The sequence below is a fragment of the Helianthus annuus genome, chromosome 2 (genome assembly GCF_002127325.2).
Source record: "Helianthus annuus cultivar XRQ/B chromosome 2, HanXRQr2.0-SUNRISE, whole genome shotgun sequence".
Taxonomy (NCBI): domain Eukaryota; kingdom Viridiplantae; phylum Streptophyta; class Magnoliopsida; order Asterales; family Asteraceae; genus Helianthus; species Helianthus annuus.
Window position 1 is genome coordinate 103,821,496 of NC_035434.2, and position 16,214 is coordinate 103,837,709.

The 16,214-nt window shown below is 37.7% G+C and overlaps 1 protein-coding gene across 1 annotated transcript; it reads right to left on the reverse strand.

Annotated features, from left to right (window-relative positions):
- Positions 1-6,528: 6,528 nt before the first annotated feature.
- LOC110892307 (protein FAR1-RELATED SEQUENCE 3-like) lies at positions 6,529-8,053 on the reverse strand. The gene is made up of 4 exons (XM_022139482.1): positions 8,033-8,053; positions 7,714-7,940; positions 7,385-7,610; positions 6,529-7,260 (listed from the first exon to the last, which is right to left on the reverse strand). Exons 1-4 carry the CDS (start codon positions 8,051-8,053, stop codon positions 6,529-6,531), a joined length of 1,206 nt encoding a protein of 401 aa, XP_021995174.1.
- Between the last annotated feature and the right edge of the window lie 8,161 nt (positions 8,054-16,214).

The window sequence follows — 16,214 nt, forward strand, 5'->3', positions numbered from 1 at the left end:
ATGGTTAAGGTTAGAATGGCAATATTGTAATTAAAATAGTGTTTTTAAATACTGATTTGATAGGGGTAAAATGGGGCTTTCATACACTTTCAAATCAATAACCGTATCTATTGTAACCAGATTTCTCTCTCATATCGATTCTTACGCCCAGATAAACAGGGGTTTTTCTTTCCCACCAAAGATTATAATTTTCATCCGATTATAATGATTCCTAAGATTGAGTTCGTATACAAGAGGAAAAGGCATAGTTCAATGTCTGAGAATTTAGAATGGAGGACAAAGAAGAAGATGGATGATTCAAATCCAAAAGACACCACAATCCGACGGCTTAAACTACTAAAGATCAAGAACAAAACGTCTGATTTTACAAAAGGTTCGTCGGTCTTATTTAACTGTTTTGAAGTTTAATGGTGTTTTCTGTAATGTATGATTGTTTTGAAGTTTAATGGTGTTTTCGATCGTCGAATGGTATAAAAACTAGGGTTTAGTTGAATAAGAGTATTTATTATAATGGTGTTTTATTTATGTTGGTTGTTGTTGATCAGGGTGTTTTTTTAAATATCATTATATATAGTTCATGTCTAGTTTGATATGCTGATGCATGGTGTTTTTAAAAAAATTGTGGCATTATATGGTGTTTTTAAACATATATAGGGAGTTATTCATTCTATTGTTTGCAGTTATGGTGTTATATGGTGTTATTAAATAGTTCCGGTTGACTATAAGATTTATGGCTGTATGTATGGTGTTATTTATAATGTTACATGGTGTTTTGTTAGGCTTGGGGTTGAAAATATTAAATTCTTGTTTTAAATTGTGTTATACATGTTGTTGCTGGCCTATATGGTGTTATATGGTGTTGTTAAACATAATATGGTTTTGTATGGTGTTTTTAAACATACTAAGTAATTAAATATGTATGGTCTTATTTATAATGTTACATGGTGTTTTGTTGCTAGCCTATATGGTGTTATATGGTATTGTAAAACATAATATGGTTTTGTATGGTGTTTTTAAACATACTTAGTAATTAAATATGTGGGGTGTTATTTATTCTGTACTTCGCATTTATGGTGTTTTATGGTGTTATGTATATTCGGCTTCCCATTTAAGGTGTTATTATGTAGGTTCAATCCAAGGGAAGATATGATTTATGTTTGCATGTATGGTGTTAAAGTTGTTTGAAACGTGATTTCGGATAAGATGTATGATATGAAGTTTTATAAAATATATTATTTGAATGTCTTCTACAGTCAGGTCAAGCCATCGTCTTTAAGGGAAAATGTACAAATCACGTTTCAAAAACACAATTGACAGTCCGGATGTACTTAGTGACTCAGAAACATCAAATAACGATGGTGATGCTGGGATGAATGATGCGAGTAATGCAGAAACAAGACAAGATGTTCTGGAATCAACAAAAAACACACAAGGTACAGTAGGAGAAAATTCTGTTGTGATTATAATTTGTTAGCAAATAAGAAATGATAAAAATAGATTTTGAACCACAACAGATATCCGTGAAAAAGCAGATCAGGCTGCGATTGGTAGTTAACTGGTTGTACACCCATCCGTCTAAATAACTTCCAAAAAAGGTATTATGTTCACGGATTGCTGAAGTGTTTATATTGTTAAGTACTTATTTACTAAAACAAATCTTAAAAATTATTGTAGATCGGCTCCGAGACCCGGATGACGATTTTGTCGACACCCCACCGGGTAAGTGAAGGAAATCGGCTACGAAAAGAGGACCATCTCATGGAATGCATCAACCAGTGACGCAGCCATATAAGCCATTCACGGGTGCACAGATCAAGCCAAAGGTAGGTATCGACAATCTGATAACACTAGCAGCCGACCTAAATGAGGAACAACGTCAGACGGGTTTGGGTCGATATTTGGTTATAAGGTAGGTATCGACAATCTGAAATTGGGTTTGGGTCGATATTTGGTTATAAGGTGACATGTGTGCCTACTGCTTTGGCAAACTGGTTGGTTACAAATTACGACCCAGACAATGGTGTTTTAAATGTGGGCGGCGGGCACATTGTAAACATAACGTCGGAGCTTGTTAAGAGTGTTTTCGGGCTCCCTATGGGTCCAACAGATCTTGTTGAGAAGAAGAAAGCAAGAAAAAGGAAGGATGTTGTTGTCCAAGCGTTCAGAGATCAGTTTAAGCATATGGATATCACCCGCTTGTCGCTAGTTCAGCTGTTGAATTACATATTGGATTGGCAGGCTGATGACGGAAGACTGTTTGTACTTAACTTCTTGATTCTTTACTTCTCACTCCTAGGAGAAACCACGACGAAGAATTCCGTCAACGTGCGATTCATTTCAAATATTCAGCCAGACGTGGATATCAAAAGCTTTAATTGTTGTGCGTACATGGTCTCGTGTCTCAAAAGAATGAAAACGACGTGGCATGGTGGCAATGATGCTTTTTGAGGGCCTATGTTGTTACTTGTGGTAAGTATTTAACTTCTAGTATTACAAAATTATTGTGTAACATTGTTAGTTAAATAACTGATATGCAACCACTAGTAAATTAGACCATGTGTAACTTAAATAACACCATGACTAGCTAGGAAACACCATAAGTGACAGAATGAATCTTTGTATATCTAAATGACACCACATATGGTTTAATAACACTATATAACTGCATAACACCCTAATTTACTTAATAACACTATGGTTTAATAACACTATATAACTGCATAACACCCTATTTTACTTAATAACACTTTGTATATCTAAATGACACCACATATGGTTTAATGACACCACATATGGTTTAATAACACTATATAACTGCATAACACCCTATTTTACTTAATAAAACTATATAACTGAATAACATCACTATTGTTATCTTGTTTACAATTATTTTGACACTTATGCAAAATATTGTCGCAGATTGCTTACGGAATTGTGATAAAGAAGATACCTTCATCACACAGTTCAAATATTATTGAACTTGTAGATGATGATCTTCTGAACAATCTCGAATGGGATATGGAAAGGATGCATGCTGAATAACATAAGAAGACAAAGACGAGGGAAGAGAAAAAACCTAAACGAGCCGAAGGGGTTGAGTGTGGTGAAAAACAAATCAAGAAGCAAAAACAAACACAGAAAAAGGGAATGGAAAAGGAGAATCTGATTGATGAAGGAACTGAAGAGATCGAGATCGAAGATGATGATGCGCACTTGGGTATATACAGACACTGTGCAGATTACTTCCTGTCACAAACTGACACCCAAACATGTGCATTATTTGTAGGTCCGGATGGCGAATTACGCATTATTATGGTCTCACAGTACGGTGACACTCCATCAGCATCAGGAACATCTGATGGCGATTTTGAGCTGGTAAACATCTTAGGATTCGTACTAAACTTGAAAGTATATGTTATTTCTGATGATATGTTATTAAACCGGGGTTTCGTACAGGTTCAGTCGAATTTGTTGGATAACTTGTTTAGTGAATTTGAGATATACGTGAACAAGATCAATAACACCATAACAGAATCATGTCTGATGTTCCCCGAGAGTGATCTGTTGAAACAGAAAGCATTGGAGTGGAAGGAGATAATCAAAAAGCACCTTGTTGTTGATGATGAGAAAAAAAGGATGGAGATAAAGTGGAAAAGGGAGATCAAAACGTTGACGCTGAAAAGGATGATGTGGCTGAGGCAGTTGAACCAATTGATCTGCAAAAAGGTAGTGTATCATTAGACGGATATAACACTCCTACGAACGAGAAAAATAAAGATCTTATAACACAACACACTTCTCCCTTTTCACCAATTACGTCATTGTTTGTCGCAGAAGTGGATAAAGTTGTTGAAAAGGTTCAAAGTGAAAAGACACCAGAGACAAAATTCAACATTTCAGGAATTGAAGCGGTGAACTTGTCAACAAGACTGGCCGCCGCATCAATGGAGGAAAAACGTAAGGAAGTAACGCAGCCTGTTCAGCGTCAAGGATCGCTAAGGCTGAAACGAACAATCAAGCTTCCGGAAGCACTTCGGTCACCGTACATCGAGCAGGCTGTCAAGTTGAGAACCGTTCGTGATAAGGCTGAAGACACACTAGCTCGATGGATATTTTGTGCTGTAGGAAACGTATGGTAAGAATCTGAATTGGACCTTAAAAAATGTGTTTATGTAGTGTATTATACGTTATAAGTTTTTTGAACATATATTGAATTATACATTCGTGTCGATGGTGTTTCGGTTTGCAGGGATATTTTGTTCAGCAACAGCGGTAACGTGTCGGTGATGAGGGGGCCTTTTGATTCGATGATGCCTGGTGTAACTGTACACGAGAATGTCATCAGTGCCTGGGCCGCATTATTGAACTATGAAGAAAAAAAGAGGAGGATGGGGACATCCCCAAGATTATTCTGCAGCGCAGGAATGTTGGTAAGTTTAATTTCTGGAGATTACTTAGTGAAAACAAACCGTATCATGTGAGCATAGTAAATAACACCATGTATTATTTGTGTCTGCTTAAATAACACCATAGGTCTGGAAATGATAAGACCATTGTTTAATTGTGTCTGCTTAAATAACACCATAGTTTGTTATAAGTTTACAAATTTTTTATTACTGAAAAACATCACAACTTGTTTTTTGTTTACCTGAAAAACACCACAGCTCGAAAAGCAGACCGTATCATGTGAGCATAGTTAATAACACCATGTAGTATTTATGACTACTTAAATAATACCATAGGTCTGGAAATAATAACACCATTATTTATTTGTGTATGCTTAAATAACACCATGATATGCTTGTGAATTCTTAAAGAACACCATAATTTGTTATAAGTTTACAATTTTTTGATTGCTGAAAAACATCATACCTTGTTTTTTTTTTTACCTGAAAAACACCACAGCTCGAAAAAGATTTCGCGTTGTCTGATGATGACCGATTAGCAGAATTTACGACAAACATGAATGCTGTGCTGGCTTCAACAGAACCAAAAGTATTTAAAGGCAACTTCGAGATGGTGTTTATACCTATGTTGACCGGGCAACATTACTATCTGCTATTTTTCAACTTGAAAACAAGAGATATCTTTATTATTGACAACGTAGAAGGTGCTGCAGGCTTAGAAAGATACCACGGAAATGTGGAGAAGATGGTAAGTTTGTGAATGTTTATATTTATGCGGCTGCCGTAACAAAAAAAATTATTTCTTAACATCAATAATGTGTAACTGCAGATAAGTACATTTTGTCGGTATCTAAGACCGATGCAACCAAAAATCGTCTCACAGCTAAGGAATACACAACCAGTTCGACTGGTGTTGCCATGGCAAACACTTTACAATGGCATCAACTGTGGTATTTTCCTGATGCGGCATATGGAAACTTACACTGGTAATCTCGTATAAATTTGTGTTTATTAAAAAAGTAATTAAAATATATATACACAAAATATGAACAATTCTGATGGTTTGGTATTGAATAGGAACACACGTTGGACATTGGATGTGTGGTTTATCGAATGAGAGGGACATTTCTGGAGAGGTGTTGCCTGATCAAGCAAAAGAAATCGAGGATCTGCGTAAGAAGTACCTCTAAAAAATGCTCCTAAGCGAAGTGAACAGGGAACGGGGACAAGTGGAACGAGAAGTACAAGAATACGCACTTTTGGACGAGGATGAAAGGGTGAGAATGGAAGACAATGCAATCGATCGGATTGCTGAAAGGTTGGGAGCTGCCGTGTAGGTGGACAGCAGAACAAGTTAAACTTTTTGTTAATAGACAAAAACATTTTGGGAAATTTAGATTATATGATGTGTTAGCGTTTTGGAAAACTTGTGATTATGGTATAATTTGACTATGTAAAGCCTGATTACAATCGTAAGTTGTTTCTGTTTTACACCTTTTTGTTTTGGTGTTTTAATGAATTTATATTGCGATTTTCGTCACAAAAAGAATGCGTATTGAGTAGATGGTTTTCTTACAAAGTAAATGATGTTCATGTTAATGATGTATAAAAAACATACCAACTCCTTTGCACAAATAAGACACTATTGGCAAGTAAATAACATAATAAAGCTTCACATACATAAATAAACAACATGAACACCATTAATAACACCCAGAACAAAAAATAACACCACAGGTTAACAAAATAAATTTTTTTTTGTGTACAGACAAATAACACCATTAACCTTGCAGCATACATAATAAAACACCCTGAACAAAAATTAACACCACTGGTTAACAATAAAATTCTGTGTGAGGGCAAATAACACCATTAAACTTGCAACATACATAATAAAACACCCTGAACAACAAATAACACCATTGGTTAACAAAACAAACATATTTAAGAGAAACAATATATAAAACATTGTCACCGGTAATATGAAATTCGAACAAAAGTAAACAAAATAAAACCATGAGTTTATGCGAATCCGAAAAAACGATAAAAAACCTAACAATGTATGAAACAAGAAGAAAGTACGTTAAAAAAACGAAATGTTTAGACATCTGTAAATAACTTACTACTCCTCTACCCCATCCTCCTCGTCTAATGCATCCTCATCTTGTTCATCCATATCTTCTTCAACTTCCTCCCATTCATCTTCCTCCTCATCAACTTCACCAGCTTCTTCACCGTCATCCTCGGCCATAGCTTGTTCTTTAGTCCGGGTAGGGTTTTTGCAAGTACGTCTGTTATGCCCGTATCTAAAACAGTTTTGACACTGACGACTCTTTTTACCCAACTGACTTATAGCAATTTCACGTTTGGACTTCATCCGTTTAGTCTTACCCATACCTTTGAATCTTGTTCCAATGGGAACACGAACGATTACATCTGATGGTTTTGTGTTACCAGTAATTTCGGCAAACCTTTCACGACGCCTCTTAGGTGGAGCATTGACGACCGACTCATCCGCAGTTTTGAAATAGTTAACAACATGATCCTTGAACGAGCATAGCGCATCAAAGTTGGTGACAAGCTTGTTAATAACCGACTCCGTAGAATATTTGATCTCACGTACAACACGGTTAACTTCATTATAATGATCCTCAGTCTCATTGATACCTAGAATAGCACCAGGGGCACTATTTGGAACAGCCTCCCGAGTCCAAGGTCGTAATATATAGCGTTGTGGAAACTCCCTAATATCAAGCATCCTTAGCACACAAAAGATGTGTGAGCACAACAACCCAAACTGTTCGAATCTTTTGCATGTACAATACACAGTCATGTCGTCCTCTCGCATCATAACCTATAAAACACCATTAGAAATTTAGAATTTTCATAAATAACACTACAAAACACCATATGCAACTGGTAATCGGCAAGAGCTATACAATTTTCATAAATAACACTACAAAACATCATGTGTATACCTCGAAGAAAGTAGTGCATGGTTGTTCCCAGTCCTTCACAAAAAAGTTAACGAAGACACCCATGTTTTCCCACTTTCTGATAGCACATCTGTGTATACCGTTTTGTATCTCCAACTGCTGGTTAAAAAATATAGCGCGTGTGTATGTCCTGGACGCTTGATCCTCCAAAACAAAGTCTTCAGCCCATATTTCAGTGTTAGTATTTCTAGTGTCATGGTCATTCTTCCTGTGCTCATGTCTCTGAGCTTCAATAGCAAAATCAAAATGCCCGAGAAATTCGACAAGAGTGCACGCCGGGTGACAGAACTGTCCAAAGAAATGGTTCTCACTCTCTAAACGGGATAAGCCCAGACATGACCTCCTCACGATAATAAGCCAGTATCCAAGTATCCCTTATTTGATAAACTGACTGCAGCCACTCATGATCAACCAAGTTAAAATCGTTCATTATGGTAGCCCACTCACTTCCAAATTTATCAGGTAGAATTGAATCGGTCCACACAATGGCACACAACCTCTTTTTAAAATCTGTATTATTGAAGATTGTAGCACCAACCTAAAACACCATTGAATAACATATAACACAATAATCACCAAAAAGTATGTAAAAAGTAAAAAGAAAGGTCAAAAGCACGAACAACTAAACACCTTAGCAGTAAGCTTGTCCATGATGTGCCACATGCATAGCCTATGTCTACTCTCAGGCTATGTATCTTTAATAGCCTTCTTCATGGCTGGGTCTTGGTCGGTGACAATCACCGGAGGGGCACGGCCAAATGCTTCACGAAACACCTTTAGCAACCAACGGTAAGTTTCAGCCGTTTTGTTTCCTATTATAGCGGCACCAAGAGTAACGTTGCGATTGTGGTTGTTGATACCAGTAAATGGAATAAACATCATGTTGTACCTGAAAAACAAATACGGAATAAAAACACCATAAAACTGAATGACATATACTTGAGAAAATAAGCTGTAAAAATCAAAATAAAGGCAATAATTACCAAACTTACTTGTTACAATGATATGTGGCATCAAATGAAACAACGTCCCCAAACACCGAAAAATTCCTTTTGGCATCTTGATCTGCCCATCTTCCTCATAAGCCGTTTAATCATCATATCAGCGTCAAATTCAGATATATACTTGTTCAGGTCTCGCTTGAAATTTTTAAAATCGTTTTTGGTTGCCCCAACCTTGTCAAACCCACCATACAATGTCCTCATGATATTAAATGCTTTGACAGATCCAATGTTCAAGGCGCTCAACGCGTTAACGGCTTGCTCTTGCATATAGTTCATGCCTCGGTTAGCGGGGAGTAAATGCCTATCTTCCTCAGCAACAAAAAAGTGATTATGTGCCTCCTTGAAAGAATATACCTCGTATAGATTCGAAGGCATTAACTTTACACACATACGTGCTTCGCACCGTCCTTGTAGAAGGAACACGTCGAAAAGATTTCCTCTTTAACCCATTATTTGAGGTGTCAATCTCTTTAGATGTATCGATCGCCTTAAAATGTTTAGTCCCCTCCTTTGAGCAAACGAACCATTTAGATTTTATAACACCATGATGCGTGTATTAAGAAGACTTCCTGGCAGTGAAGCCTGAAGCCATTGCATACTTCTGATAAAAGAGGAATGCATTGTTCACCGTATCAAAGGTCATCTTATCCTTCGGCTTAAGCGATTCATCTACCTCCGGTAAATAAGTCCTCTTACCGGAGTTTGGAGACAGATGTAGTTTCCCAAGCGGCTGATAGGTTTGAAAGCCTGCGAAAATAATTAAATTGAATGATTCTACAGTAAAAAAGCACCATAACATAATACATATAAAATAACACCACAAAACATCAAATCAACTGTTATAAAAAAAATCCTCTATTTAGATGAAAAAACACCATGTACGTATAAAAACCCTGTAAGGAACATCACATGCAAAAAAACACCATGTCTCATCATCAACTGATATAAAAAACACATACCAGCTTCAACTTCACTAACATACATAAAAACACCATGCACATATAAAAACACCCTGAAAGGGTTACACGTGGTGTCATCACAAAATATTATGTATAGTAAAGTAACACACATTGAAAAACACCATACAATGTACCAGAGTAAAAACACCACAACTAATATGCAAAAACACCCATGCAAAAAAAAAAAAAAAAACACCATACAGAGTTACGAACCGGTGTTCATGAAAATTCCAATAAAAATACCAGATGATTGAAAAATTGACAATTACAATTAAATGAACAATGTTCTTGAATATTGATTACAATTACATAATAAACTACGGATCAAACATACAGAATTACCTTGATCGTCGTTCTCCATGAAGAAATAAATTATGAATCAGATTAATGATTGTATGCGTATGCAATCAGTATGCGTGATCAAATAAGAAATTGAATGCGATTTTATAATGATTTAGAGTTCGGGATTTGTTAATGATTTAGATGAATCTATAATATATTCAAAAATCGAATTCCCTAAAAAAACTCAGAAAAATCGGTTACAAAGATTTGATCCTTAATTAGGTTTGTTGGTATAATTACTAATATAACCTTGATCTAATGAAATTAATATGGAATGATCTAATGGCTGAGATTCTTTCTCACCTTTCTCACACTTTAGGCCTTTTTTACAGGAACCTTAATTTATATATAGAGGAAGGTTAACGTACATTACGGCTTAACGTACTTCACGTACGACAGGTAATTACGAACGTTCATTTTAAAATCACGTACGTTATAACTTAAAAATCCAAAATCACGCATGTTGAAAGACTATAATTACGCATATTGAAAACATTAACCACGCATGTTATAGAACAAATCACGCACATTGTTGAACGTGAAGTACGTTAAGCCGTAATGTACGATATACTTTTTCTATATATATATATATATAATATAATATAAAGTATAATGTACTTCACGGCTTAACGTACATTAACGTACGCGACCAAATACATAACGTGCGTTATTTCATTTTTGAGCATCTTAACGTGCGTGATTACACTCCCCATGCGTGATTATCTGTTCCATGCGTGATTATAGCCCTGATCTGACGGTTACCATTGTCGCGTACGTGAAGTATGATAAGGGCTTTTGTATGTTAACCTTTCTCTCTCTCTCTCTCTCTATATATATATATATATATATATATATATAGGGGACCGCTAAAATGAAAACCACCTCCAGTTGTAAGAACCATGAGAACCACTTTCTAGCCTTTAGATCAAAGAGTTGGATGGTTGAGATGATCTGAATATTAAATTATTTTTAAATATTTTGTCTCTTATGCTTTTGAATTTTTTATTGAGAAAAGGGTATTTTGGTAAAAGCCTTTAGTGAGCCAGTAGTCACTTCTTCTGTACAATTCAGTGTGCATGTCCAATCTTCATAAAAACTTCTGCATTCTCTATGTCACAACCATTTTTTCTCCCTAAATCAAACCACCCCACACCCAATCCCTAGATTTCTCTCTGCCATTCTTAGAACTCCGGCGACGACGACCCTGGTTTTTTAAGAGTTTGGAGAATCCGGCAGCCTTGGTTTTCAATATTTTTTGGTGTCCGAAGTTGAAGCTCAGGGAATCGGTGTTCGTTGTGTTTACCAGATTTTGTATCCGACGCTACTCAATCCAACAAAATATAAAGGTTGGTTCGCTTTCCCTCCTTACTATGAAAAATGTAATCGTTTGAATTTTCAGGGCTCCTTTACCTCTTATTCTTTTCACATTCCTTTGGTGTGTGTCCCTTGGGTTAAGATTGCCCGTTGAATCGGAGATTGGCAGCTTTTGTTGGGGATTAGAGTTTTTTCATTGGGCTTTAGAGTGTTAGGAAAAGAAGGTTCAATCTAAGCGTAGCCGGATTTCATCGTTTGGGCGGTTAGGGTTTTAGTTTTGGAGGTGATTTTTGGGGTTTGTGGTTAGTCAATATATGCCTTGCCGAAAATTCATTTGTTTGGGTTTTTATTTTATTTTTTTAATTTTTGTTAGCAGGGGTTGAGAGCAAACTTACGTAATGGGGGGGGGGGGGTTCTCTGTGTTGATTGATGAGTTGTATTAATAATTGTTTTTTATAAGCGCAGGCATCGCTGAAAGAATGGTTGCGGCAACGCGAAGCTCGAGCCGGACCAAGGCGAAGACAAAAGAAGAAAGAGGGGTTATAAACATTAGTTCGGGTAACATAAATTTGTTTTTTTTACTTAACTTCCTTGCGAATGGTTTTTTGTGCTCCGATTGGGGTAACTGGTTCTGAATTGTAATATGTTTTTTCTTCCCGCCTTATACGTGTAGGTTCGAGGTCTAGGCCTCAGCGGAGTGGTAAGGTGTCTTGTCTTATCCTTGACTCTAGTGACGAAGCTGATACCCCCCCCCACGGAAGAGTATAAAAGGCAATACTAGGAAGCACAAGCAGCCTGGCTTGGGTGGTTCACCAACGAAAAGGCACAAGAAACAGAAACCTGCAGTTCAGAAATCGCTTCCGGCGTTGAACACACGTTCTTCACCGAAGCAATTATTCCTTGCGATGATGGGGTTGTCTGAACGCCAGAAAGAGGCTATCATCCAAATGGGATTTGGTGGGTTGATAGGGTTTTGTGTGAATGGGGTTCCCGAGAAACTAGCCTACCATGTCGTGGACAACTTTGATGCCCATTCAATGACGTTAAACCTGGGCAACAGCGGCTTGTTGGTGGATGGCGGGGTGATTAGCAAACTCTTGGGGATTCGTGACTCAGGCTCCAATTTCGCCGATGTTGAGGAAGCGAGGATGCTACACCCATCGCTGGAGGAGTGGCGTGCACGTTTCCCACCGTCTAGCTACATAGCCCCTTCGCTGATCTCGGCGGCGATTCAAGACGACAAGTATGAAGACATGGCGCAATTCTGTACCGATTTTGCTTTGCTTTTCCTGACCACAATGGCCAGCTCACAGCAGAACGGGTACATAAAAGACAGGGTTCTGAAGCGTTTGACGACAGAAACGAGGTACGAAGATTTCAACTGGTGTGCTTTCATCGTAGACTGTTTGAGAAAATGTAAGAAAAAATGGAGGCCATTGGACCCAAAGTGTTGCTGGGCGGGGCCGTTGACCATCCTAACGGTGAGTATGTGTTTGGTTATTGAATTTTTATTAGCTTTTTATTACTAAAAAATTATTCTGCTTTATTTTGTTTTGATTTTATTTTTTTTCATGTAGTTGTTGTATGTAGACTGCACGCGGCAGCCATCATGCAACACTGGTGATGGGATCCGAGCCATTCATTATTGGACGAAGGAGCTTTTGACTCGGAGTGTTGATGCACTACATCTGTTGATTTCGTCTGGGATCAAGTCAAACATTGCATTGTATAGATTACGGCTCAATATACGAGAAAATAGGAGAATGTATGTATTTTAGGAAGAGGTTTCGCTTGTAGAGACATATGCTAGAGGTTCCGCTTGGTTGTCATTGTAGAGGTTCCGCTTATGTGTCATGTACACATAAGCGAAACCATGTGCACTATATATAGCTGTCTCATAAGCGAAACCATAAGAAGTTTTTGTGATTTCCATACCGAGGTGCTGCCGGTGTGACGTTTGGACTGTAATCATTGTCAAATCAATAAAGCAGTAGATTAAGAAGAAGAACAAGCTATTTCTATCTACGTTTCTTGTTATTCCGCACCTGAAACATAGAAGAACGCCTTTGAACGACTCGTTCGGGTCGAGAACACGATCCTACAAGTGGTATCAGAGCTTGGGAGGAGGTTTTCTACAGAAATTAGTTGGATTTCATCATTTTGTCTTACTTCTACACCTTCTTTTATCATTTCAGAAAGTTGTAACGGTCAGAATTGGGTCAAAATTGCACAGATTGCGTGTTATTGAACATTGATAAACCCTGGAAAGTTTCATGCCAAAATATGGATTAAAAGTGGACCAAATTGATCTTCGAATAGGTTCCGCTTATTTGGACATTTGATTAGTTCCGCTTCAAGGTTCCGCTTCAACTGACAATTTGGTGTTTCGCTTGATAGTTCCGCTTCAAATTGCATTATAGTTCCGCTTATTCGGTCATTCTTAAGGGATTTCCGCTTCAAAGTTCCGCTTCAAAGGATAGTTTTTGGAGTTTCGCTTATTGTTTTCGCTTCAAGTACACTAAGGTTCCGCTCCAAAGGTCAAACAACTAGTTTCGCTTGTGTGAACATCAGAGTTTCGCTTATTCGGTCAACAACTAGTATCGCTTGTGTGATCATTTTAGTTTCGCTTATTTGTCACTTGTATTGAAAAACGTGCCAAATCATCATGGATTCAGAGTTTTACAACGCGTTCGCTACTCCGTCTACTCCAGCTGCGATTGCTCAGGCCATGAACTTAGAGAACGAGATGGGAACCACCCAAAAACCCCTGAAATTGATGAGTATCGAAGAATATTACGGGTGGAAAGATAGATTCGAGAACTGGGTTCAGGCTAATCATCTTAGATCATGGGAGTGTATATTGAAGAAGTATGTGTTGCCTCGAACAGAATTGCAGGTTATCAAACAGTTATCCGAATTCACAGATCAGGAACGGGTGATGTACAAAGCCGAGAAGATGATGATCAGTTTATTGCAGCAAGCGATCAAAGAAGATATATTCATTCTGCTACAGCACGACAAAACGGCAAAGTCGATATGGGATGCTCTTAAAGTTAAATTTGAGGGAAGCGAGAACATGATAAAGAGCAAGAAGGCGCTGCTTAAGAAAGAGTTTGATCTGTTCAGTAGCTTACCGGGAGAGGATACAAAGAAGCTGATTGAGAGATACTGTCACTTAGTGCGATCATTGTCGATGTTGGGTGTTGAAAAAGATCGTGAAGAGTGGGTGGATAAGTTGGCCGATGCACTACCACAGAAAGAATGGGGAACATACTTGATGATTCTGAAAAACACGAGTGTTTATGATGGGTTGACTATTTCTCAGTTTATTGAAAAGATCGAGAGTCAGGATCTAGAACAACAAAAGATTGCTAGGATGAACAGTCCCAGTGGTCAACAGGATGTAAAAATGTACTATAAAGGAAGTGTTTCGGTTCCTGAGTCAGAGAGAAGTCCGAAAATCCAAACTGCATTCAGTGCTGGTGATTCAACAGAAAAAGCAGATCAAAGTTCAAGCAAAGGCAGTAGTGGATTCTCATCATTTTCATGTGTCAATCCTAAAGAGACAAATACAAGCTTTCAGTCTCAAGGCACAAAGACAGGAAATGGATACGTGATTCAGTGCAACATAGCTCTAAATCTTCCTAAAGGTCAAAGCTTTTCAAAAGACACTGCTAAAGACCACATGGCACTTCTTGGTTCTGTGTTGTTATCTTATGAGGGTCTTGTAGCTGGACGGATCGGGAATCCTATGCTTACAAAGGAGGATTACGATCAGATAGACGCCAAAGAAATGGAACTCATGGATATCAAATGGTGTCTTGCATGTGTTCTTCGACGTGCTGAGAAGTTCAAAACAATCACCGGGAGAAATGACTTTCTTGATGCTCATGTATCTACTTTAGGTTTTGATAAATCTAAAGTTACTTGTTTTCGTTGCAGGGAGAAAGGCCATTTCAAACGGGAGTGCAAGGGTAGAGAAGCTAGTGGTATTCAGAATCCGTTCGGAAAAGATGACTACTACCGGAAAGCCATTTATCAGCAGGTTGGTCAATCTCAAGATTCACAGACGGCTCATGGTAGGAAGATTGAGGATTCTAAAAGAGCATGTTTGGTGAACTTCAACTGGAGTAACTACATATCTCCGGATAGCAAAGCCTGTTTAGTTGATCAAGATGACGAGAGACTACCTGAAGGTTTTAGCTGGGATATGTTTGTTGATGAGAAAGGAGAGTTCAAAGCCTTCATCGCCAAAATTGTCAGAGAACCAGACATGTTTGCTACCTGGATGAAGTCTATTGGAGTGAATGTGACTAGTGAGGATGAAAAGTCTGTTACGTCTGATGAAAATTCAGAAAGTGTTGATGAACTTTCAGAAAATGTTGAGAAAATTTCAGAGAGTTCAGATGAAAATGTTCAAAATGTTGCTAGTTCTGAAAAAGAAGTTGTATTTGATCAAACACCATCTGATTCTAGTATATCAGATAATGATTCTGAAAAGTCTGTACAGTTTGATCAATCACCAGTTGATAGTAGCAGTGATAATGAAGAGGAGAAACATATAAATGTTGCAAAATCTCACTTTCTCCTGGAAGTTTTCTTTTCTATTTTGCAGATCGCTTGGAAAAGTTGAAGGCAAAAAGAGCTGAAAAAGAACACATGGAAATGAAGACTGAAAGTGTTGCTGAGGACAATGATAAAAATGAGCTGGTGAGTGAAGAAAAGATGTCTGAAGTTGAGAAGGTGAAAGAAGAAGAAAAAGTGGTTGAAGTTGTAAAAACAATCGAAGTTGAAAAGATTGTTGAAGTTGTAAAGCCTTGCGAAAAGTGTTTGGAAGCTTACAAGGAATGTGCAGCAAAAGACGACATCATTGCTGAGTATGAGAAGAAGAAGGAGCAGTTACTGTTTAACCTCAACTATGTGAAAGAATCGTATGACGTCTTGAACAAAACAGTAACTGGTCTCCAAAAGACAAACTCAGAAAGAGAACAAGCACTGACGATGATGAATGCAGTCATGATGTCAAAGCAAAAAGCAATAAATTTCTACATCGAAGAAAGTGCTAAGTGGAAGCAATAGTTGGAGACCGAGAAGATCGAAAATGAGAGGATTAGACGTTTACTGCTAAGCTATTCTAGTTCTGATTATCTCATTGATCGTATTTACCCAACTGTTGCAGGTATGGAAGCTTTT